Raw genomic sequence first — 26688 nt, 5'->3', positions numbered from 1 at the left:
TAAAATGTGTTGTTTTGAAACTTTTGGATTCACCACAGTTTCTAACATTGTAACCTTTTGGTTGCACACTAGATTAAGGTTTTGTGCAGCACAACTGACCAGGCTATATTTAGTTGTTTGTCTTGGTGGGAATGCATAATTGAAAATGCACAAATGAAAATATCCCTCTATCCCCTCTTCAAATTTAGAATTTTTTATGAGTCTCACAGTGGTGCTTCACTTGATTTGTGTGTTGTTGGACAGCTTTGTGGGTGAAGGATCTTTCTGCTCTTTGGTTAATTATCCCCTTCTGGGAGACAGGTTCAAAATAGACCTTGCTTATACGGAATTCCCCGAATTCTTAGAGTGACATTTCAGTGTTCGTCTCAACTTATTAACATAGCAACTCTCTTCATGAAATTGTGAGTTGCATATATCTGTGTATCTGGATTAATTTGCTCATCTGTATGTAGATAGAGTTCCTAAGATTCTTAAAAGCAACATTTCAGCTTTATTTCAGATTATTAATTGCTATTTATGAAGTTGTGATAGTTTTATACATTGATTTATATTATAGGTAATATATGTAAAAAAATTTTAATTTAATTTTAGATTAATTTAAATCCTTCAAATGGATGGTTTTGTGTTTCTATTATTTTTTTCTTACAAAAGTTCTATAAAAGTTGTTAAACATAGAATTATTTATTGATTGATAATTTCCTAAAGCCACCTTATTATATATATACTATACTATTTTCCAATTTTATTTACCTGAATTATCAGGTTTTTCATAATGTATATAACTTACAGAACCCAATTTTCATTTTTTCTCCTTTTCAATATGTTATGGACAAAAAGAATCAGTAGGTTACATTGCTTGTTTTTTCCTGCTATGTGCCTACTTTGATTTTTGGCCCTTTTCTCATTACAAGCTTTTAAATTTAACTTTATCTTACTTTATTATTTTATTTTTCCTTAGAGTTCCTTGAGTTTGGCAGTCTACTTACTGCCCATTCTTCTCGAAGTTAAAGATGACTGATAAATCAGTTTGGCCTTTAAGTGCCATTGATAACATATGACTTCTAGCAGAGACACTTCTACAAAAATACAAATGAAGGAACGGAGTTAAAGTTTTTTGGTTACCTTTGCTTTCTTTCTAGCTGTTCTGTAATGATAGGATCTCACTCTCCAAAATGTTTTTAAAAATTTAAAAATTCATGGCTCTCACTTTTGCCTGTTGGCCAATCTTTAAGACATTTATCGTTTTCTTCTGCAGTTTCTTTTTTCATTTTATTTAGTAGGCATAGTGAAAGGTTATCCACAGCCCAAGGCTTCTAGGCATGTGTAGACTGTAAAAATCCACAGTTAAGTAGGGCAAGCTGAAATTCCACAACAAAGATGAAAAAAAAAAAAAAGTTTAGGGCTTTATTTAGTAAAGAATGACAAGCTGAAAAATAGACCCAGCTCAGCACCCTATGGTTAGCAAATTAGAGCTCGGCTGAATTAGGGCAGGAAGGGAATTCCAGAGATGAACAAGGCCATGATGGACCCACAAAGGGAAGGAAGTTGGAGCAGTAGACCAGGGAAAGAATTTCAGAGGAAATGGTAGACCTCACTGTGCTTGGGATTCTCTGACAACTGTCCTCAGAGCACTTCAGTTGATCTTACATAATGATAAGGGGACATGTAAATTACCTGATTGAAATGACAAATCTAGGTGCATGACTGCTTCCAAATATTCCAGTGTGGCACATGGGCTTCATGATGGAGAGCAGTGACCCAAATGCTGTCCTTAGCAGACACCTGCCATCATTCCCCAGTGCAATTTCTCCTTGTCCCACTTCTACTCTAAGCAGCATCTTCCACAGTATGGTGGCCAGGGGTATGGTCCTTTTGCCACCTCAGTGGACCTGGGCAAGAGAAGCTATCCATGGGGACATGGGGATGTCCCTGCACACTCACTAAATAACTCTTATCTGGACTACCATAGAAGTATCCTCAGCAATCTTCCTGCCTCTTCCCATGACAACTACCCTCAACCTAATCTGTTCTCCACATAGCAGCCTGTTCCAGTTTCTCATCTATTGTTGTTTTTTTTTTTAATGTTTATTTATTTTTGAGAGAGACAGAGACAGAATGCGAGTGGGTTAGGGGCAGAGAGAGAGGGAGACACAGAATCCGAAGCAGGCTCCAGGCTCTGAGCTGTCAGCACAGAGCCCGACACGGGGCTTGAACTCACGAGCTGTGAGATCATGACCTGAGCTGAAGTCGGACACTCAACCAACTGAGCCACCCAGGCGCCCCTTGTCTATTGTTTTGATGGTCCTCCATTCTAATGAGGTCCTCCGTTATAATGCACACGTTACCTCATGGATCTCTAATGCAATTCCTGCCTGTTCCCTCAGTCTCATCCCTGGTCATTCTCCTCCCTTGCTTATAATGCTGGCTTCTCTGGTCTTCTTTTTGTTTTTACAATTTCCCAGGTTGTTTCATACCTCAGGACCTTGGCATGTGCTATTTCCTGTCAGGAATGTTCCCCTTTCCAGTCTTTATCAGGTTCCTTTCTCCTCATCTTTTAGTCAAAATTAAAATACCACCTGCTCAGAGAGGCCTGTCTACCACCATTAGTCTCCTTCTTAGCCCCCCTGTTTGTTTCCTCTGTGGAACTGTCACAATTATAAATAATGTGTGTGTGTGTATTTGCTTGTTTGGTCATCTCCCCCATCAGAATATAACCTTCCTGTGTGCTAGGACCAAGTGTGCCTTGTTTACCAATGTAATCCAGCACTAAGAATTGGGTTGAATACATAATTAATAGGTACTCAATAGTCACAGAATAAATGAAGGAAAAGTAACAATAATATTCACACAATCTTCCAGGTTATGGGTTACCTTTTTGTTGTCCCCTACCCTTTCAAGAATAGCTTTTGTATTTTCCTTAACCTAATTTATGTGTGTGACAGTTCAAGGAACAGAATGCCTCTCAACGCTCACTGTGGGAGTTCTAGGGTCTAGCCTTGTTCTTGCTTGACTTTTTGAAACAACTAAAAATATTGTTGGAACTCTGTTAGGATATTAAGTCGTTGGTTAACATGACCACTGTCATCACCTTGTGAAGCAGAAGATCTTGGAAGTGGTACTACCTTCCTGACTTTCTTGATTACTGATTGCTATATCTTATAGTTTAATCTCATTCTTCTCTCTTGCCACAAGATTCCAGTGGCTTCACTAAATATAGAATACGTGAAGATTTACATTCAAGTGAGATACAAAATCCCACATATTACTGCAAGGATACATTGTCTAATTGCAGTCTAGTTCTCTGTGTAAATGTCCTCCATTACTGGGTGCATTAATGGGTGTCTCACTGTTATGGGTTCAGAATATATTAATTCACTATACATGGATCCAGGACAGATTCATTTAAAGTTCATAGTGTAAACAGTGTAGTGTTTCTAGAACTAGAGTTGTAAGCTCAAGCACTGATAGAAAATTGCATTTATAATTTTCTAAGTAAATGCCCTCTCAATACAATAATAAATGTAAAAAATATTGAAGCATCCAGAAACTTACAGCAATCTCAATATCACCAATCACCATTTGCTAAGGAAAAACACTCCTGTATCTTCTCTGTCAGTACTTCACTTTAACACTTGTGGTCACCAAGTGTGTGTGTGTGTGTGTGTGTGTGTGTGTGTGGTAGTGGTGGTGGAGGGTGGAGTCCCACACTAAGCAATTTTCGGATTCTCTGATATCACTCAGTTGGGTGTCCTACAACTGAACTCACTTCTGAGACTATCTACTTGGACGTAGCATCAGATACCAAAGCTTAAGGGCTCAGAATCCCACAGGATTGCATTACCCCCACCCCCAACTCCAGATGCCAGTCACAAGCCCAGGTTGTCGTCTGTGCTATGGATATAAATTGCACGTTCTCATGATACTCTCCTTGGGTTTAATTAATTTGCTAGAGTGGTTCACAGAACTCAGGAAAACAGTTTACTTACTAGGGTACTGGTTTGTTAAAAAAAGGATGTAACTGAGAAAAGCCAGACAGATGAGATGCAAAAGGCAAGGTGTGTGGGAAGCAGCTGGGACCTGTTGTGCCTTCCTTGGACTTACTGTTCTCCCTTTTGTCAACACAAAATGAACAAACCTTTTAGAATTTATAAGAAAGAGGGGCACCTGGATGGCTTAGTTGGTTATGTGACCAACTCTTGATTTCAGCTCAGGTTATGATCTTATGGTTCGTGAGCTAAAGCCCTGCTTTGGGGTGAGGGGGCAAGTGGGTTCTGCACTGACACAGTGGAGCCTGCTTGGGATTCACTGTCTCCCTCTCTCTGTCCCTCCTCCACTCAAAAATTAGTAAGTAAACACTTAAAAAAAATAATGAACAATGACAGATGGGTATATAATGCTCTTAAATGTCTGATGTCCTTTGTGTATCTCTGTGCAGTAATTGGTGGAGATGTTGAAGGATTCCTTACCTCAATAGCCAGGGTTCCTTGTCTCACCACTCCGAAGAATGAAGAGATGGACACAGAGTAAAGGGAACAGCAGGCAAAAGTTTATCAGAATAGAAGATCAGACAATAAGAACAGTATGGAAGCTTTCTTTACAGAGAGGGGGCATTCAAAAGTGAACTGTAGGTAAGGGACTTTTGTAGGATTTTGGTCAGCCTCTTTCCTTCCCCATTGTTCCTTCTCGGGTTCTACCCTTACTGGCTAGGTGACTCTAGCCATTCCTTTACAATTGGCTCCTTTCCATCCTATGAGGCGTGGTCTATGACCAAACCATTCCATGTGGGTCATACATTTTATGGTCTACTTATCTTTAGTCAGGTCTTTTGTTTGTCAAATTTCTGAGGGAAACCTGAGGGAAACTTGAGGGGGAGTAGGTCTGTTACATTTTTAAGGGGAACCTTCTGTCTGAGGGAGTTTGCTCCAGGTCAGATGTTCCCAGCATTGTTTTAAAACATGTGTTTTTTTCCCCACCAGGGACCTTAGGTCCTAACTTTTCCCTCTTCGCCTATTTTTATCCTACCTTTTCCTATTATAGAGACAGTCTGGTAAAATCCCAGATGTTTATCTGCATTATTTGATCACATTGATTTTGTTTACTAAGTTGAGATAAAAAAAAAAAAAAATACCAGCGTAGTCCTCCTGAAGCAAATGATGTTGCTCATGAACATTGGTCCCTTGGATAATATTGTAAATACCATAAGATAGTTCTTCCATTCTAACAGGAATGGAATCTAGGATTCAATGAGCAATAACTTTATCTACCCAGAAATTTTTTTATATTTCAAACACTTTAAAATTTTTCTAATATTTTCTTTTTTTTAAATTTGTTTTTGGAAGAAAGAGACCTAGAGTACAGGAGAGGGAAGGGCAGAGAGAGAGGGAGACACAGAATCTGAAGCAGGTTCCAGGCTCTGAGCTGTCAGCACAGAGCCTGACACCGGGCTTAAACCCACAAACTGTGAGATTATGACCTGAGCCGAAGTCAGATACTTAACTGACTGAGCCACCCAGGCACTCCCCAGATACTTTTATATACTTAGGATTGATTAGTTGACTTAAATATTTGCCAATTCAGTGTTTTCACTTCACTCACAGACAACTTGCTGTTTTGCCTGTCTTAGAACTGAGGGGTTTAGTTTTGGTTTTGTCCTGTTTGTGTGAGTAGGCTGAGGGTTGCTGAGAATGATTTTCTTGATTTGGAAATATTACTGATGGTGACTATAGCCTGTAGTTAATCAGGTAAGATGGATCGGAAGAGAAAGAACTGATCATGAAGAAAAAAAATTGTTTTTTTCTCATACTAACATCTCAGAAGATATTCTATAAAGGTGTTTATTTGATCCTTTTAAACTAGGAAGAGGTAGGGGCACCTGGGTGGCTCAGTCGGTTAAGTGTCTGGCTTCGGCTCAGGTCATGATCTCACAGCTCATGAGTTCGAGCCCCGCATCAGGCTTTGTGCTGACAGCTCAGCCTGGAGCCTGTTTCAGATTCTGTGTCTCCCTCTCTCTCTGCCTCTGCCCTGCTCGTGCTCTGCTTCTCTCTCTCTCTCTCAAAAATAAATAAATATTTAAAAAAGTTTTTTAAATAAAAAATAAACTAGGTGGAAGCATGCTTGCAAATTTTATTTTAGGGGTGCCATGTCACATTTCCTTGTCTAAAAATCCACATGGCTCCACCATTTGGAGGTGTCAAACATACAACTAACTCCACTTCTGGCTTTCCTTGGAAAAATTTACCAGGACAGCATAAATCTTAAGCAAAATCACAATTTTATTAAATTATATTCAATGAAAATTCCAGTGAGAGAGGTAAAAGTATAAGCAATATAAATTTTTTGTAATTTTTTAGATGTTTATTTGTTTTGAGAGAGAGCAAGTGCATGAGCAGGGGAGGGACAGAGAAAGAGAGGGAGAGAGAGAGAATCCCAAGCAGGTTCTGCACTGTTGGTGCAGAGCCCTATGCAGGGCTCTAACTCATGAAATGTGATATCATGACCTGAGCCTACACCAAGAGTTGGATGCTTAACCAAACGAGCTACCCAGGTTCCTGTAAGCAAGCTTATTATTAAGATGATATGGAGAAATCACATGAAAGTAAAAAAGAATATTTTGAAAATAATGACTAATCAGAGGAACCTGGCCCGGTCAGGTAGAATATACTATAAAGCTGTAATAATTAAAGCCATTTGGTATCTGTGGGAATAGTTTCATCAAAGGAACAGGATAATCTAGATATAGATGCAAGTATATATGGGAATATAATGTGTGATTAAAAATGCATTTCAAATCATTGGGTATGAGATGAATTTTCCATCAAATTTACGTTGGGCAATTTGGTGATGGTTTAGGGAAAAAATAATAAAGCAGGATCTCCGCTGCAGTCCTTACACCAAAATTAATTCCAGATGGACTGAAATTTTAAATGTAAAAACTGAATTATAAGAGTACTAATAGAAAACATGGACTTCTTATTTTCATAATTTTGGACTACAGAAAACACTCAACACAGAAGTTGTAAAAGGCAATGGTTGATAAATTTGACCACATAAGTATTAAAAACTTATCTATTACAAAAAAAGTCATAGACAAAATCAAAAGATATGTGACAAACTGAGGGAAAATATTTACAATACACATGACTAAGTACTTATTGCCTTAACATGTAAAGAGTTTAGGAAATTAGTAATAATAAAAAAAGAAAAACCTGTACAATAGAGAAATGGATAAAGGAAATTTTTGGTTTGGGATTATGTTTGACTGACATGATGGAAGGCCAACCGCAGGGCTTAACACAATGAGGGCTCATACTAGAAGTCTGAAAGCAGTCCAAAACTGGCACAGTGGCTTCATGGTACACCAGAGGCCTAGACTCTCTGTTTGGTAATCTCTCATGGGTGGCTCATTCTTCTTGGCCACAAGATAGCTGTTCCACCTCTAGGTGCTACATCAGAGACAAACGGAAGCAGCTAATAAGATGCATCTGCTAGGTCATGATCTCACAGTTCACGAGTTCAAGCCCTGAGTTGGGCTCTGTACTGACAGCTCAGAACCTGGAGCCCGTTTCAGATTCTGTGTCTCCCTCTCTCTCTGCCCCTCCCCTGCTTGTGCTGTCTCTCTCTCTCTTTCTCTCTCTCTCTCTCTCTCTCAAAAATAAATAAACATTGAAAAAAAATTTAAAAACAAAGATGCATCTGCTAGAAACTCTGCCATTTCACCTGCTAGCTGCAAAGCAGTTTGGGACACATTTCTGCCCCAAACAAAACTAGAGGTTTGTCTGTAAGGAAGAAAGGGAGAATGGATAATGGGTAGGCAAAAAGTTGCATATAACAGAAATATGAAGGCACAGATAAATACAGATGGCTTGTAAGCCTACAGATATTTAACTTTATTCATAATTAAATAAATATAAATCAAGATACCAATGAGATACCATTTTTCATGTATCAGATCAATAATAATGAGTTTGGCAATACCCAGTTTTGGTAAGTTTATGGGGAAAAGGACACTGTCAAACACTGTTTCTTATGGGTGTAAGTCTTTTTAAAAGGCAGTTTGGAATCTGTAGCAAATAATTTAATGAGTATGCTGATTGATTCATCAACTCTACATTTACAAATGTATCCTATATATATATTTATACATGTATGAATGGTAAATGTATACACATGTTCACTGTAGCATTACTTGTAATAGGAAAAAAATAAAGCCAGAAACAACCTAAATGCCTATCCCCAGGGAACTAGTTAAAGAAGTGATGGTATATATGTCCAAGAGTGTATTTGTTGTTAAAAAGAATAGGCTAAGTTTGCGTGAGCCAATATGGAAGGATCTCTAAGTCATATTATTGAATTTAAAAGACCAGATACAGGGGCGCCTGGGTGGCTCAGTAGGTTGAGCATTCCACTCTTGATTTCAGCTCAGATCATGATCCCAGGGTCATGATATTGAGCCCCCCCATCGGGCTTCATGATGAGCATGGAACCTGCTTGAGATTCTCTCTCTCTGTCTTGCTTTCTACTCCCTGTCTCTCTTGTACTCTCTCTCTCTCTCTCTTTCTCTCAAATAAAAAAATAAAAACTAAATAAATAAAAATAAATAGAATGCCGGATACAGAGCAGTTTACATACCATAACCCACTGAGTGAAAACTTGAAAATGGATGTGTGTTAAGTATGGATAATTTCAGAAAGGATGTACATGGAACTCTTGATGGCACTCACCTCTGTGGAATGGGACTGCAGTAAGACAGATACTTCCATTGTATATTATGTTGTTCTATTACATGCTCTGCATGTGTGGGATTCTTAGTATGTTTTTAGGAGTATAGTAATGAATTAAAACTATGCCTTTAGTCGGGATAGTCAAGAGAGTTAACAACCAGTAGGGATACCAGCATTAATAATCAGCTGAATACTGGCCCTTGCTTATCTTGATTTAAAATGAGAAATACCATTCTTGGTTGTTAGGCATGATTATATATGGGGATGTATTTATTTACTGTGCTGGAAACGTTGTTGCTTCAGGGCCCCAATACCAGGATTGCTATTCTTTGTTGGATTTTTCTCCTCAAATGTCACCGTCAGAACAACTGTCCCTGACCATGCTGATTAAAATGCTCTCTTCCTTTTAACCCACCTTAGCACTGTATCGCCCTTATGTTGCTTGATTTCCCTTTCTAGCATTGATTATACTTATATATTGTCTGTCATATCATACGTGCCTCGGTATGTCCATTTGGGCTGCTAGAACAAAATGGGTAGGTTTTATAAGCTAGATTGGGTAGCTTATAAACAACAGACACTGATTTCTCACAGTTCTGGAGGCTGGAAGTCCAAGCTCAGAGTGCTAGTATGGTCAAGTGAGGGCCTTCTTATGGACTGCAGACTTCTCACTATAACCTAACGTGGCAGATATGGTAAGGGAGCTTTCTTGGGCCTCTTTTATAAGGGCACTAATCACTTCCCAAAGGCCTTATCTTCTAGCACCATCACATTGGGCATTTTCAACATATGAATTTGAAAGGGATACAAACATTCAGACCATAGCACTTGTGGACATATTTTGCCTTAATCACTGCATACTCAAGGGCCCAAGCAGTGCTTGACAGAGTTGATTCTTAAATGTTTTAAAGTGAATGTTTATGAAATATGAAGTATTTGTTGAATGAATGTTATATCTCTCAAATTCATGGCTTCTAGTCTAGTATTAATAAGTAAGTGTGAATCCACACCACCGTACCCTATCTCCACTGAAGACAGCTTGCTCCGTCAGGACCCCCTATCTTCTGCCATTATCACAATTTTGGCCTCTTCTGCCTTGTGACATTCCTGGAGATGGAAGTTCTGGCAACTGTAACTGTGGGGGAAATGGGTTCTCTGCACAGCCAGCAGCTTGGGGTGACCTGGTAGAGTTGAGAGGGAGAGAATCTTCTTACTTGTTAAAATTAATATGGAATATGCCAGGACCAGGGCTGGAAAAATGGCCCATTTGGTTTCCCCTCCAGTGACTCTTCAGTTGTCTGTAGGCCACTCTCACTTGTTTTCTCTGTCAAGGATTCATGTTTCTCATCCATTCATTGTTGCATAAGGGTGAATTGGTGGAATCCTGGATACCTCCACTAGCAGGTAGAATACTGGGCTGGAATTTCAGGAAAAGAAAATACCTACTGATCCTTCTTAAATTGTTTTATGATTTTTTATGAAGTATAATTGACATAACATTAATTTTGAGTGTACAATGTAACGATTATATATACTGCAAAGCGATGAGTACATTAAGTTTAGTTAACATATGTCACCATACATAGTTACAATTTTTTTTTCTTTTAAGACCTACTCTTAGCAACTTTCAAATATACAGTACAATATTATTAGCTTTAGTCACCATGTTGTACATTACATTCCCATGACTTATTAATTTTATTACTATAAGTATGATTTTTAAAACAAGTCAGCTGAATTGTTCTCTTCAGAACAGACTTTGTGTCAAACTTTATATATATATATATACATATATATATATAAAGTTATATATATATATATATCTTGTCATTTTTGTAGCAGTATTAGGTGAATATATTCTGTGGATTGGTTAAACCAAAAAGCAGAAGCTTTAATGGACTCAGTTTGGTTTCTTACTTGTAATCTTTGTGGCAGAATCAGTAAATTTATCCACAGACTGTCTCTCTGATATGTTTAGGTTCTGATTATAGTTTGGAATTTTCTGTTCTGACACAAAAGTTAACTTTTTCTATCTTTCAAATTATGGTAGATAAGGGATTTCAAAAGGCCAATGACCACACTTAACTCTTCTCTTTACAGTTAAATTGGAGTCTTGAAAAGTATGTTTATCACCAGAAAACCACACATAATGAGGACACCCATGAGCTGTGGTAGAGATGGGTTCTTGAGAATAGGTATAGTCCTCAGGGTTTGTAGTGAGAGGATCTGGGTCAGTGGTTAGTATCCTGATCCCCACTTCCTCTTCATGTTTCTGAAAGCCTGTCATTTACCTCTGTGCATCAGCTTCTTTCTTTTTTGACTGCGTTTTCTCATGTCAGATGAATGTAGTAATACTCCTTACATTAGGATTTTTGTAGGAGCAGGAAATGATAGAATACAGTTAATATACATCTAATGGGATGATGGTGGTGGTCTCACAGATTTCTTTTCAAGGGCATCACATAGTGGCACTTCATTAATGGAGCTAATGCTTCTGAACATGGTTGTTGGCTCCTCTCATTATGTTATGTGGTCTTCATGTCATTCTGCTTACTCTTCACATCCAGAAAAGATAAGTTAACTAACTCAAGTGCATCTTTAGGAAAAAAAGATTCTTCTTCCAAGAAATATAAACTGTTACCCTGCTTCTGTTTTTAAAGAATATTTATAATAATCTCTCTAATTCTTTTGGAGTTACAGGTATGTGTTTCCAGTAGGGTACATTCATTATTCCTCTGCCCTCCGTTTTCTTGCTCATCTGACCTTCAAACCATCTTTGTGTCTCTCTGTATATTTCCTTTTCTCAATAGATGTGTAATTCCTTCAAGAGAAAATGGCGTTCAAATGATTTGGCATATAGATGTTAAAAATAAGAAAACAATGTGTAGAAATGTATTTGAAAGACAGACGTTCTTTGTTAAATGTAATGGGAAGGTGAAACACTAGCAACTGCCTTCTGGCTATAGAATCACTCTCTCGATAAGTTCTCACATGTTGAAGAGGAAGCATTGTATCAGGTTTTGCAAAAGAAGCTTTAATATTTTGTCTTGTTGGCATCAGATAGTGGCTGATTGCTGCTGTGGGTAGACATGAATCTCTAAAACTGAAAATACTCCCGCCTATTACAACTGGTAGAAGATATCAGAGATTGTTACTCTAGTCTCCCAATATTTCCGATGAACCAAGAAAGCAAGGTAAAGTGGGTTGTCTGAGTTCAAGTAGAGCATACCAAATCTGGGATCCTGATTCCCTGGTTCTGTAGCCCATTTGAGTTTTCTGGACATTTTTGGATTTGTCTGTCCATCCATGAGTCCACTCCACTGGCCTCTTGGTCATAGTTGATTGTTCTAGGCTTCACTGACTAAAGCTAGGCCAATCAGGTTATTTCATTTTCCTAAATCCAATTGATGGCCCCTGAGAATGTTAAAACTGAAAAAGAGGGCACCTGGGTGGCTCAGCCAGTTAGGCATCTTGATTCTTGATTTTGGCTCAGGTCATGATTTCATGGTCCATGAGGTTGAGCCCCGCATCGGGCTTAGTGCAGAATGTGGAGCCTGCTTAGGATTCTTTCTATCTCCCCCTCTCTCTGTTCCCCTCCCCAACTTGTGCACACATATGCTGTCTCTAAAAATAAATAAACTTTAAAAAAAATTTAAAAACTGAAAATGAGAAATAGTTTCTGGTGGTGCAAGTTCAGGAATACAGTTCTGGAACTATCAATGGGCATTGCTATCCATAGAGAGCTATTTCCAGCTGTTACTGAAACCTGTCACATCCCTACCATTGGATTTTATGAGCCACCAAATTCTCCTTTGTACTGAAGATCATTCTGATTAGGATTTGATACTAGCAATCCAAATAATATGGGTTAATATTCACATTGACTTCTATAATACTTATAGTGATTTTCCTTTCAAATTCTTCATCCTTAAAGATCATGGCACAAATTTAGTATGTAGGTGTCTCATTTGTTTACAGTATGGATTTATGATTTAAATGAATATTCAGATTATACACATTTGATCACAATAACTATTTCTTTTACTATCTGTAATTATAAGTTTATTCCATAACAGTTTTAGACTTGGGTATTTAAGGAATCTGTTTGGGATATTTTGTTAGGGTGAATGAAGCTTAATTTTTATTATTTCATTATTAATTTTCTTTAGATATTTTATGCAGCTTCTTGCACATGTATTAATAGAGCTTTGGATTGTCTTAGTTCATTAATTTTTTCCCTATTTGGGTATGAAAAGCACAGTGCCCAACATGTTACTCCATGTTAATGTTTCTTTTTTTACTGGGAAGAATAAGGAATAGTGTTTCCTTATATTCAGAGACTGTTTAACATTTAGGAAAACGGATACCCTATCACAACCACTGAATGTCAGTTGAACACTATTTCTGGCTATTGTGGAAGGTTAGCCAAGTAGTTACAGTAATAGATCTTGTTCAACATGACAATTTTTGAGAACCAGCAAAATGCTGAAGTGTCTTCCCACCATCAGTATTACTACCACCAGATGTTTAAATAACACTTCAGAGGTTACAGAGCTTATATATATAATTCAATCCTTACAACAGCCAGAAAGGTGTCTTTTAATATCTATAGTTTATAATTTAAGAAACTGAACCATAGTTGCTACCCTAAGACTCAAAACAAGGCCTTGTGTCTGAGTCAGCATTTTTTTAACATCACAGTGATAATGTGAAATCTGAGTACTTTTCATGAAAAATTTGAAATCTTCAAATATACTTTAATCATTGTTTCATCAAATTATTGAATGAATGCATACTGAGAGTGAGGAGCCGTGATGTAGCTTCCATGGCGCCCTGGGGGCCCACTCTCCTTTCATTGCATTAACATCCTGTCTTGCCATCCTCAATGTCACACTTCATTGGTGTAAGCAGGAGTGTGTGGGTGTGTGTGTGTGGGTGGGGAGGTATGTTGAGAAGGTTGGGGATAGGAGAAGGCAGTGAATAAGTGGAAGAATTTCATTAGTTACCAAAGGTGCTTTAAAGGTGAATCAGATATCCTCACCCCAGAGAACTGTGTCTATATATGAAACGCACTGGAAGGATAAATTCCAGTTCATGGGGAGATAGGGATCCAGGAAGAATAGTTCACAGGGGGAGGTCTTGGGGAAGTGGGATACAGGGAAGAGAGGAAGGCTTGCCTAGCTAAGGCATTTGTATACCATTCTGTGGGCACTTGGGGTCTATTGAAAGTGTTTGAATGGTTTAATGATATAATCATAGCTAGGCTGCTTATTTCTTATTAAACTTTGATGTCTCTGTTTTCCATGTCCCCATATTTAGTCTATGAACAGCCCTTCTGGTTTTACTTGCAGAATATATCCCAGAGCCAGCTTCTACTGACAGTCTCTGTTGCCATCAGGCTCACCTAAGCCACTGTCATCTGTCAGTTGGGCTGCCATTGCAGCTTCTTTAGTGACTTGCTGCTTCCATGCTTGCCCTGCCAATCCATTCCATACTACAAAGTAGCCTTTTGCAAGTGCAAACAAAAACTATCATTGTCCTGGTTAAAGATTTCATCATCTTTTCATCACACTTGAAGTAAAATTCAGACTCCTTGCTGTACCCATAAGGCCTTCTGTAACCCTATGTGACCTGGCCTTGCCTCCCTCTGAATTCCTGCCTCCCTCTGAATTCATGTTCTGCACTCTCTTCCCTCTCCCTCAGTCAGCTCTTACCACCCTACTCCCTTTGTATTTCCTGAACATCCAGGTTCCTTCTCACCTTAGGGTCTTTGCATTTGCTTGTTCACCTGCCTGGAATGTTCTTTCCTCAGGTCTTCACATGGTTATTAGCTCCTTACCAAAAGAGGCCTTTCCTGACCCTTGATGTAAAATAGCCCCTGCTTGAGTCACACCTTCTGTCATTTACCAGGATTCATTTTCTTCACAGCGCCTATCACTAATTGGATGAATTTCTTTATTGACTTGTAAGTTTACTTGTCCCCTAACCTGTTCAACTATATTTAAGAAAGGACTTCATTTTTTCCATTGTTACATCCCAGTGCCTTGAAGAGTCCTGGCATATAGTACATATTTATTGAATCAATTAATTTAGGGATTTGAATGACTGGAGTAGGGAGCCTACTGCAGTGTTTTCAGTACAGTGAGGGTACATTGAGGGTTTGTCAGTGGGAATGAAGAGGCAGAGCTCAGTACACGTGGAATCATAGGGAACTGTTGGGATTTGACTTGGTTTCATGTTTTGAGTCATTGAAGAGGGAAAAGGTAGAGAGTTTTGAGCTTGGATGAGCTATTAGAAACCTAGGAGAAGCTCCTGGATTTGGTGGGGAAGAGAACTGTTCTAGAGGTGTCAAGAGTTTGGATGCTGATGGGGTGGAAGTTTTTAGCAGCAGTTAGAATGTGACTTTATCCAGAGTTTCCCATTCCCTAAGAGGTATTGCTGCCAAGCAGTCGAGGACCATGGGCTCAGAGACATGAGGGAAAGCCACATTCTCTGTTCAATTGTGGCATGGCTGTGACAAGTCATTGAACCTCTCTGAACCTTAGGTTCTTCATCTATAACATGATAAAAATACCTCATGGCATAGTGGTGTTGGGGAAGAGAAATTTTACTCTATGTTTCAAAAGTTTCTTCCAGCTGGTCTAAGATTAAATTGACATGAAATCAATTTACAGAAGAAAATTAAATTTAATTTTATACATTGAGAAACCCCTTATACATGAGAGATTCAAAGACAGAAAGGTAAAATGAGGTATTTATGCCATGCTGAGCTAAGGAATGGTATAGGGGCCAGCAGCTTCAAAGGGGAGGGGGGCAATAAGAAGAACAAATGTTTGGTAGTTAGATATTTGCTATGCCATACAAATGGGTTACTCAGATAAAATTTATCCCTGGTGATAACTCTAATTCTGAGAAAGACCCCCAATTTAGATTCTAGGTAAAGGAGGGTCTCAATTGCCTTCAGCTCAAAATAGCCTACATGCCAAAATGACACATTTTGGGAAGATTTGCTCTGAACCCTCTCAGTGGTTCTGAAAATTCAACTATAGAACATGAAAGCATGGAACCAAGCCCTGATGCAGAGTAGTTTCTCAATGACTGTGAATTTCCTGTCTCCTTCCCCCTTCTTTAAGAGGCTAAGGATTAAAAAATTTACTCCAGTTCCACAGTTTAAATTTGTGTTGTTTTTCTTTGCAAGGCAAAACAAATAAGTGGTTTAAAAAGGCAAACAATACCCCCAGACTTAAAATGAAAATGAATGGTTCCCTGTTCCAACTCCAATTCCCTGCCCCCCAGTTTCCTCTCCCCTCGGGCTACTACTACTTTTAACTCTTGTAGCTATTTCTTTTAGAACTTAAATCTGTAATTCAAAATAACACACTTGTACTACCATTCCTTCAGTTTTCAATTTTAGATATTATTTAGATATCAAGATATCTTCATATTCATACGAGGGAAGGCAAAGATTTAATTCCCTTATATTTCCAAGCCCAAACCTACACATACTACATCCATCACTCCTCTAAATGTATTATGTCCCCCTGCCTTTTTTTTTTTAGCTCATCAGTATTGTGAGTTTATATTTTTGACTCTAGCTATTGACATCTGAACTATGTAGTATACTGTGATTCTGTTTCCTTTCTTATACAAATTCTTATTTTTTTCTGCATTAATATTTGCCTCATTATTTTTTAGGTTTCTTTTTGTTTGCTTTTTGATACTGATCACTGGTTGATTGTCAAATTTCCCTCAAAATCTGAAACATTTCCTCCCAATAATTTCAAACTCAACATGTATTCTATAAGTTTGATTTATTTTCCCCTTGGAAATCTCTTTCCAGCCTTCTCTGGCTTTCTGCTCCAATTTGGACTGTTGACTCTCTAAGCCTGCTGCCTCACTGTGTGTCATCTAGAAATCTTTTTGTATTCTGTTGTTTTGGATCCCCTATTTCCAGATCTTGTTTTCTTTCTCATTTTGTACCTTATTACTTCATTTTGCCAAGGCACATTCATCCTACAGCTTTCTGAGAAAGTATGTGGGAGGTGAATTCTTTCAGACTTTGTAGAGCTTTATTCTGTTTTCATACTTGATTGACATTTTGGCCTAGTATAGAATTCTAGGTTGGAAATAATTTTCCTTCAGCATGTTGAAGATGGTGCCTTCCTTCTAACCTTGTAGTTTCCATTGTTATGTTGAGAAATCTGGTGCCATTATGATCCCCTTGCTTTCTGTGTGTGTGTGTGTGTGTGTGTGTGTGTGTGTGTGTGTGTGTTTTCACATGGAAGTTTTTGGACTTTTCTTTATTTCTTCAATATTTTGATATGTCACAGTGATATATATCTGTGGCACTTTTATTTATTTATTTATTTTCATGAGTTGTGCTGGCAGGTTGATGAGCCTTTTCAAACACTCACCTTTCAATTCCTGGAAATGTTTTTGAATTACTTCTTTGAAGTGTTATTTCTTCTATTCTCTCTTTTTGAAACTCCTATTATTCAGATATTGGACCTTCTGGCCTGTTCTGATTTTTTTTCCTCCCATTTTCCATCTCTTTTACTTTTCTTTTGCTCAATGCATTGGCCTACGTTTTCTCTGTTTTCTTTTTTGTTTTGGTCTCTGTCTTTTCTAGAGGTCACACTGAAACAACTAGTGAACCTAGGTTGTCTATACTATTGAGCAGTTATATACCAAGAAGCTGAACTGGAAACCTTCTGAATGAGCCACATTTGTCATCTGGAAGCCCTTAACATAAGGCAGTTTTTGTTTAGGGTCTCTCAAGTAGTTCTTTATCCTTGAGATGGTTGTGTGGCTGGAAGGGAATTATCCAGTCACGTGCTTGGAGTGTATCAGTTTGACTTCTTGTATCCTGGGAGCCTGTGGGTAAAGGAGCTAGTTATTTCACTGTTTAGCATAAAGACTTCCACTTCGACGTCCTGTGTTCATTGTGGACACTCCCTCCTGCCTTGTGCTGAGTCTGATGACCCCACGACTCAAGTCCCTCTGGTTTATCCTCTCTAGAGAGTAAATATCCTGGCATCTCCTACGTAAGGAAGAAGTAACTTCTTGTCTAGGCAGGAATCGGGCTGATCTATCAGGGGTTGGCAAGCTATTTCTGTTAAGGGCCAGAAAGTAAAGATTTTAGACTTTTGGGACTATATCATGGTCTCTATCACATATTCTTCTGCTTCTCCTTCTTTTTAAAAAAATAATCCTTTAAGGCATAAAATAAACATTCTTAGCTTGTGGACAGTACAAAAACAAGTTGCAGACCAGACAAGTCATAGCTTACTGATGCCTGGTGTAGAGGGTCCTTTTGGACACTCTGAATCAACCGTCTTCATTTCAGCCCCACCTTGCATCCCTGTCTTCAGAGGAACTTGAAGTTTCTAATTTCTGATTCTTTGTGGGTTTTATGACAAAACTGGGTGATTTCTTATAGGTGCTTCCCCCCCCCCCCCCGGTTTTAACCATGTTCCCCATTAAAGCTTAGGTTTCAGCTTCTGCAGGTCCACTAGGTGAGCAAGTAATGTCTATCTTCTTTTCATTTTCTAAAACATGAGTTTTTTTCTTGTTTGCCTTTCTCTCTGTCCTTATTGGGTCATGCTTTTGGAAGGAGTGGAGATAAATATATGTGTTTAATCTACTAAGTTTAACCAGAAGCTTCCCCCCAAATCCAATTTGGTTGATTTTTATTTTTTACTACTTTCTTTGATAGCTCTTGGGTTAATTTTGCATTTGTTTTCCACGTGCTTACTTGCTATGCCAGATGTTCGAAGAAGATGTCCTTGGGGAGGAAAAATGAGGGGTTTTAAAATGTAGTGTTCTTGAAATGCTCACAATGGTTCAGTGTGTGAGATCCCAAAGAGGCCCAGTTGTTTCTAACCACCAGACTCTCATAATAGAAATACAGTTTCACCCTTATTTGTGTAAACCATCAGGATCATTTTTAAATGTTTGTAGTAAAGTTTGTGGCTTATTGTTTAAAATTGAATTTAAGGTAGTAAATCAAAGCTTTTGGTGGCATGCCCCTGACAGCAGGGAGAGCCTGGTAAGTGATCCCTAAAAGCTGATCAAAGAGACTTGCTGAGCATTTTTTCCTGTATTTGTGTTTTGGTCCTTTAATCTGGTAGTGTTTCCAATTCCCTTCTGAATACTGTAATGCACACTCCACCCCCACTCAAGTCTTCTTGGCGACATCTGGGATAGTCTTTGCCAAATGGCCCCCGTTTGGGCATAAGCCTGCCTTTGCCATCAAGCCTATACAAGGTTCGAACAATGGTGATTGTCAGAAAATGGGCATTCACACCACATTTTTGTTCTTGTAATAAAATGAAAATTGAAAATGAAAAAAGCAAAATTCACTGAAAAATGACCATTTGCCATTTCTGCCTAGGTTCGCCTTTCCTGGCCAGCGAAGATGGCGTGCTTGGAGGAGTCATTGTTCTCCGAACTTGCAGATGTTCTGCAGAGTCTGACTCCTCCCAAGATAAGCAGACACTTCTAGGTAAGCTGGACATACACCTTATGGCATGTCTTTCTTTTTCAATTTTTCAAGACACAGAAAGATTTTTTCCTTAACAAGTTATGGGAAGGCCGGAATGCTCCCTTGGTATCTAAACATGTCTATCCTACTAATCTTTTAGCATAAGTAAACATGTAAAAGATGAATATTCATTTTTAAGTGTATGCTTACAGCATATTTCAAACGGGCTTAGAACCTAGGACCTTCACTAAAGCCCAATATTAAGAACATTGGACCATGTATTTGTTCCCTGCCTTATTCCACAAAGCATTTGAGATGACCCATAACAACATACACAGTAACAAACATAGAAGAAGCTTCTTCCTCTTCCCCTCCCAAAAAGGAATCAGAACCATGTGAAGAGCTACTGGCCTAGGAGTCTGTTCTGGCTCCATTGCTTATTAGCTATGACGCCTTTGTATATGGGTCGTACTGTTCTGTGCCACTTCCTCTTCTGTAAAATAAGGACATCTGCCCTGCCCTCCTTGTAAAATTGTGGTGAAGAAGGGTCAAATGAGTGTTTTGCAGATTTGCAGATGTCCATCCAGATGTGTGGTTTTGTGTCTAGCCAAATGTAGTAGTGGGGTTAAAAAGCAGCCAGTCTTCCATTTGCCAAGGCACAAAACTGTGGGGCTGCCTCTGCCCACAGGGGTGCCTTTTTCATTCATTCATACAGAGGGGACGTTTTTTAAAACTCCATAAAGGTGCCACAGAAGTTAGGAGGGGGTCTTATATGTTTTTTTTTTTAATTGACTTTTTAATTACCTATATATACATTCCGAAAAGTACACAAGTTACAATTGCAACTACTTGATGAATTATTATAAACCGAACCCACCCATACAACCAGCAGACAGATATAGTAGAACTTTACCACGACCCTGAAATCTCCCTGGCAATCACCTCCATTCTTTGCCTCTCCAGAGTTAGCCACTATGCCGATTTTAAAACCATGATTAGCTTTGCTTGGGTTTATATTTTATATAAATGGAATCATGGAATATGTACTATAGGTATCTGATGTGTTCAGTCAGCATTAAGCCTGTTATATTTATCCATGTTACATGTGGCAGTAGTTTGTTCATTTTCATTACTGTATGGTATTCCATTATACAGACATACTACTGTGCATTTATCTGTTCTTTCCTAAGTATTTTTTTAGTATAAGTGTTATAGATCATCCACAGGAACTGTGGTAGTTAAACCCTTTGTATAAATTTTCTTACGGAAAGTGTGGGTGCTGCCTGATCTATATTGTATGGTTGTTGTGAATTGATATAGTACAAGTTGAGTCTGTAAATTAGAAAATCAAGCATTTCATATGACTTTGAGAAAAGTATTTTTTTCTAGGAGCCCAAAGAGCTTTCGTAAAATTTCTCCCCTAATTACTCAAAGAGAAAAAAAAAATGGACTTTGGTCTCTGACTACTAACCTCATCGTTTTGTATTGTTTTGTTTTGTTTTGTTTTTGGTATTCCCTTTCTCTTTCCACGCACTATATTTGGTACCCAGGTTGCTCCCAGGAAATGTATTTTTAAATGGCTGTCTTTTGTTAAAACAAGTCAAATTAGTCAATTGCTTCTTTGGTATCTTTAATCATTGGTGAATCTTTTGAATAAATCTTCCATAGTTAGATAGAAGGGAATTTGCTTTTAAAATATATAAGAGGAAGGGGCACCTGGGTAGCTTAGTTGCTTAAACATCCAACTCTTAGTTTCATTTCAGGTCATGATCTCAGTTCATGAGTTCGAGCCCTGCATCAGGCTCCACACTGATAGTGGGGAGCCTGCTTGGGATTCTTTCTCTCCCTCTCTCGCTCGGCCCCTCCTGTGCTCATGCTCTCTCTCTCTTTCAAAGTAAATTAAAAAAAAAAAAAATATATATATATATATACATATATATATATGTGTGTGTGTGTGTGTATATATACACATATATATGATGTACATGGGCCTTCCATAAAAACTCAGAACAACCCGGCTCAGTTGGTTAAGCATCCGACTTTGGCTCAGGTCATGATCTCATAGTTCAAGGGTTCGAGCCCTGCATTGGGCCATGTATTGACAGCCAGAGCCTGGAGTCTTCTTCAGAGTCTATGTCTCCCTCACTCTCTGCCCCTTCCCCGTTTGCACTCTGTCTCTCTCTCTGTCTCTCTCTTTCTCAAAAATAATAAGCATTAAAAAAAAAAAACTCAGAATAACCCTTAGTACTGGGGACCAAGGGACTAGTTATTAAAACTGTTTCATAGACTATTCCTAGGATGGACTATCAGTTCTTTACTGAGCCTAGATTCTTGCCCTTTAGAGTTAATCCTGAAAATTGTAAGGTTGTCCTTTCCTTTTTGGAGGTAGAGTATAGAAAAGCATATATATAGAAAACTCATAGAATTCCAGCTCATTTTAAATAGTTTTTATCACCAATGTAGTAATTTGTAAACTGATTCCTACTCTCTGTCTCAAGAAGAATGAGATGCAAAGTGTGAATTTCTAAAATAAGTGAAATCTTACCATTTGTTAAAAGTAACTAGAGTGATTGATGTTTATAAAGTTTACCTAAGACCTGGTGAACATAGGTTAGTATAAACTTATAGATTATACCAAATCCATGGATTTTTACATTTGTCTGCTTCAAAAGAGTCATGTATGTTCAGTACAGATAAGAAGGCAAATCTAGTATAGAAATATAGGAAAGGAGATGTGAAAGTCACCTTGGCCACCCCAGTCCCAGAGTCACCAGTCTCTGGTTCTGGATATTCTTTTTTTTTTTTTTTTTAATGTTTATTTATTTTTGAGAGAGAGAGAGAGTGCGAGTAGGGGAGGGTGGAGAGAGAGGGAGACACAGAATCTAAAGCAGGTTCCAGGCTCTGAGCTGTCAGCACAGAGCCCAATGCAGGGCTCAAACCCACAGACCTTGAGATCATGACCTGAGCTGAAGTCAGACAGTTAACTGACTGAGACACCCAGGTGCCCCATGGTTCTGGTTATTCTTGTAGGAAACACCTTCACTCTATAGGATATGCTCATATTTCTATTTCTTGGTTAGTCAGTAGTGTGTGACTTCTTTTTAGGAAAAAAAAATTAAGAATGTAGTTCATACCACTTTCCACTTCCCTTTCCTCCTGGCTTTTGATAGATTTCTACTCTAACTTGAAATCATAAGTTTTAATTTTATTGCAACTGTAACATTGTTTCTTGATTTATTTCTTGATTCCTCAACTTTATACAATTTCTATCAACCATATCTCACCCCCCTTTGACTATGTAAGTTCAGGAAAGTTCTTGTGCTCTTCTTTTCTCCTCCTTCCCCACTCCAACTCTCACCTCAATCCATAGCAATAATGTCATAGTTATTACCATCCATATTCTGTCCTATATCTATCTAACTTGTCTTCTACACTTTGATTGGAGGTTCTGAACAGTGACAATTAGTAACCAGTATAGACAGTATCAAGATTTTATAAATATTATTCACTGCAGATCCCAGTAGTGGAAGACTGGATCCATAAGAAGTATCTGTCATAAACCTCTGCCTGTAAAGGGAGAATATTTAAAATATCAAGGTCAAGTCAATTCTTCCATGCTATACCCCATCAGTTGCTCCACAGCAGGCCACAATTTAATTTGCCTCATCTTTGGACCATAACTTCTCATTTACTGCCTTATAGAACTCTCATGAGACTATAACTTTATAAACTTATGCTTCCTAATACTTAGTAATACCTAGTAACCAGGAGAGCTCAGAAGTCTTTCTTTTCTACAATCCAAATAAAATAATTCCCAAAATTAAAAAAAACACTTGATTGCTGTATATTGTTCATTTTTTATCTGAAGAATAGTATAAGCAAAATAGTCTCTAACTTAAGCTTTTTCTGTGCCCACTCTCTTTTCTGAAAATCGTAAATAGTGTTTCCATTACACCACAAGAGCAGTTTCAATCAAACGCTATTGTCATTTGGTGGAGTTTCCAGAAATCCATTACTGAACCTTTCCTCTTGACAAATACATCAGTTACAAGAGCCCCAGTGGGCCACTTCAGGGCGTGGGATGACTCAAATATAGGGCACTTTCCAGGTTTATCCTCTGTTTACTGGTTTATTAATAGAATTGGCTAATCTCAGGTATGAAGGAATGTTAAAAATCCTCTTGTGTGACCTTGTTACATATGCTTTGTCCATAAACTGTTTGCAAGAAGTGGAGCTTAATTCCTCTCTTGGGACTCTTCTTCTAAGGCTTAAGAATATGGCAGTGTGATAGAGTGTGACTTCTGAGGCTAGATCAAAAAAGGCATTGTGGGGGTGCCTGGGTGGCTCAGTCTGTTAAGCATCCTACTTTGGCTCAGGTCATGATCTCACTGTTTCCGAGTTCAAGCCTCACATCCGTGCTGACAGCTCAGAGCCTGGAGCCTGTTTCAGATTCTGTGTGTGTGTTTTTCCCTCTCTCTCTCTCTCTGTCTCTCTCTCTGCTTCTCCCTTGCTCGTATCTGTCTCTCTCTCTCAAAAATAAACATTAAAAAAATTTTTTTAAAGGCATTGTGACATCCTCCTTGCTTTCTCTATTGGATCACTCACTCTCAGAAGGACCAACTGTCATGTTGTATGAAAACTCAGGCAGCACTAGAGAGGGGTCCATGTGGCAAAAAACTGAGCCCTCCTTCCAGTAACCAGCAAGGCATTGGGACTTCTTGCCAATAGCCTCAGCTCTGAGCGAACTTTCAGGTAACTGCAACCATGAGGGAGAATATGAATCTCTGAGCAAGAATCACCCAACAAAGCCACTCCTGAATTCCTCACCCACAGAAACTGAGATAATAAATGTTTGTTGTTTTAAACCACTACATTTTGGTGTGATTTATGCCAACACAGATAACTAACAAACCTTTTAAACCCTCTCACTGCCAAAGGGGCCTCTAGTTTGTCTAAATAGTTATAACAAATCAAGGTGCTCTGTTGCATCTTTAGGCAGCTCAGTCTAAAATATTGCATCAGTGGATCCTGGTTTTCTTCTTTGACATCCTCTGGGACAAATGAAATCAGTGCCTTCCCTAGCTTGCAGTCCCTAGTCACTCTTTTCCAGACTGTCTCCTTACCCACCCCACCTCTATTCGTCTCCCATCTCCATATTGTCACCAGACTTTGCTCTCGATAATACATCTGTAGCTGGTCCAGAGAACCTAACTGTGGGCTCAGAAATGGGCAGTCAGGAGAGAAGCAGGCTGCCATGAAGAAAGGGCAAAAATGAGAACTAGACCTAATTGTGGCTTGGAGAGACTAATCCTAGGATCAGGGGAATAGTGGTCAAAAGAAGAGCCACTAAATTATATGTAATTAGTTTACTCTATGTCTAAGCTAAATGTTTAATAACTTTCTCTGTGTGTTAAAATAAAGACAAAACCTGTATCTGTTACTATCACTCACTCCCTACTTTTCAGTTCTTCCCTGAGAACACATACATACTCCTGCCTCTGCTGGTCATTTCCCTAGAAGACAGACAAGAACTACTGAACTTGATGGGAAAGTCCTCCTCTGATCTAACCCCAGAACATGCTTTCATTGTTGTTTCCAATTAGTCCTTCCCTCTACACATCCTCAATGCCCCAAGTTCTTGCCACTCCAGATTGGTTGGTCGTCTTCCAAAGGGTCCTGTTTTTCCCCAGTAACCTTCATGTGCTTTTACCTGTGCTTGGGATGCCTTGGGCCAATTACATTCCTTCTTTTAAGACCCAGGACAGATGTGAATATTCTTGGAATCCTTTGGAAATCCTTTCCCCAGGTGATTTGTTCCTTCCTTGTGTGTGTGTGTGTGTGTGTGTGTGTGTGTGTGTGCATTTTTTTTTTTTTTGCAACATGCATTTGGCATCCCTTGCAACACTTGCCGTGACACATCCTAGACATGTGTTAAAGTGTCTGTCCCTCCCTCTAGGCTCACACCTCTTAAGCTTTTTTCTGAGCCCGAATATTTGACAGGAATAGATCACAGATTTTTGAGTGCCAGTGACTCACATGGAGGATCCAGGGGTTTAAAATACCTTTCCAAGCACTAGAAGCTTCAGCTGCCTCTGAGAATCACACCACCAGATTGTGAATCATTTGAGGGCAATGACTGTGTCCTATCCAACCTTATACCCACCCGCCATAGTAGCTTCTAATTGTTAGGTGAACGAGTTAAGTGCCAAGTGGAATTTCTCTATTGATTCTTTAACAGAAATGCTAAAAGAAATTGACACTCTTCCAGAAAAATGAAATGTCATATAAGGTATCTTCACGTGCTCTAAAAACAAACAAACAAACAAACAAACAAACAAACAATATGGCTTGGAAATGTTGGATAATGACGAGTGTTTGGGAACAAGTTTTGGAGACAGTTTAAATGGATCGCAGGAGACAGCCTCTGCAAACAGCCTTGCAAAATGACAATTTGGATGTGAATGTGTTTGCAACACCCATCTCTCCACCTCCCACCTCCCAGATCATGAGATGCTGGCAAATCTCAGCCTACAAATCACTGTTTTAATGTAAAGCAAATGCTTGTCCCTGGAGTGAAACAACTGAAAAGAATTAATTTTTCTCTCTGCTTTTAGAGAGAAAAAAACCGATAACAACAATATATATTTTACCTGCTAAAGTACAATTACATGTGCTTTCCAGGCCTGTACAAAAGTGCTTTATTGAGGCTGCTATATATAGTATGGTTAATAATTGTGTAAACAAAGTCATCTCAAACCTCCCAGTGGAAAGAAATGAGTCCTTTTCTGTTTTAAACTTGTGATTTGATACAAGTAATTAGAGTCTATGCAAATATATGGCATAAACAGCCATCTCACTATATGAGTTCATTTCTTTCCTTGTAGCTTGCCTTTACTGTGTTGGTGGGAGCCTCACAGACCTTGTGAAGTTCAAGGGTCCCTGCTTGAGAATGGTTACTAAGAAGCAGTGAGTATGGGGATCAATGAGAAACAGCCTCCATATATTTAAGGAAAATCTTAAGCAATTCAGGATAGGAGGCATAGGGGCTCTTAGGGGCTGTGTGTTCAGCCAGTGGCCTCTGTGCTGCTGTTGGGAGTCCTTTATCCAAAATAAATTTGAGGCACACAGTTCAGCCAGAGGCTGATCATCTGATGAACACATATGGTAATTGTTACTCCCCCATTAAGTTACCCTCACCTTACTCAGAGAATGACTCCAGGTTCCTTGCTATCCAGGCATATGTTCATTATGCTGATAATTAAGTGGTGTACACGATATTGCTTATAATTGTCCAGCTACCCCTTTTTTCCGTTTTTCATCTTAACTATGAAATGTTTCATATATTTTTAAAAGAATGTAATAAATTTGTGAGTTATAAAGGATAATAATAAAATGAACACCTGTGAACCCACCACCCAGCCTAAGAAATAGCCCATAACCCGTATTTTTGAAGCCCCCATGTGGGCCTGACTTTATATAAATGGT

At 38.7% G+C, this 26688-nt stretch overlaps 1 protein-coding gene across 11 annotated transcripts in view; it reads left to right on the top strand.

The window, feature by feature from the left end:
- The window catches only part of TASP1 (taspase 1), a 342726-nt gene that overhangs the window by 197881 nt on the left and 118157 nt on the right, over positions 1–26688 (top strand). For 5 of the 11 annotated variants that reach the window (XM_042980915.1, XM_042980914.1, XM_042980922.1 and 2 more), the window contains 2 exons: positions 19114–19224; positions 26088–26169. In XM_042980915.1, coding sequence (XP_042836849.1) covers positions 19114–19224; positions 26088–26169 — 193 coding nt within the window. Of the gene's footprint in view, positions 1–19113; positions 19225–26087; positions 26170–26688 lie in introns of those variants that run through there. The other 6 variants (XM_042980918.1, XM_007086806.3, XM_042980919.1 and 3 more) reach the window with 2 other exon arrangements.

The sequence above is a fragment of the Panthera tigris genome, chromosome A3, assembly GCF_018350195.1.
Source record: "Panthera tigris isolate Pti1 chromosome A3, P.tigris_Pti1_mat1.1, whole genome shotgun sequence".
In the NCBI taxonomy this organism is placed as follows: domain Eukaryota; kingdom Metazoa; phylum Chordata; class Mammalia; order Carnivora; family Felidae; genus Panthera; species Panthera tigris.
The sequence above is the reverse complement of the archived record's forward strand: the minus strand, read 5'-3'. Positions and strand labels throughout refer to the sequence as shown.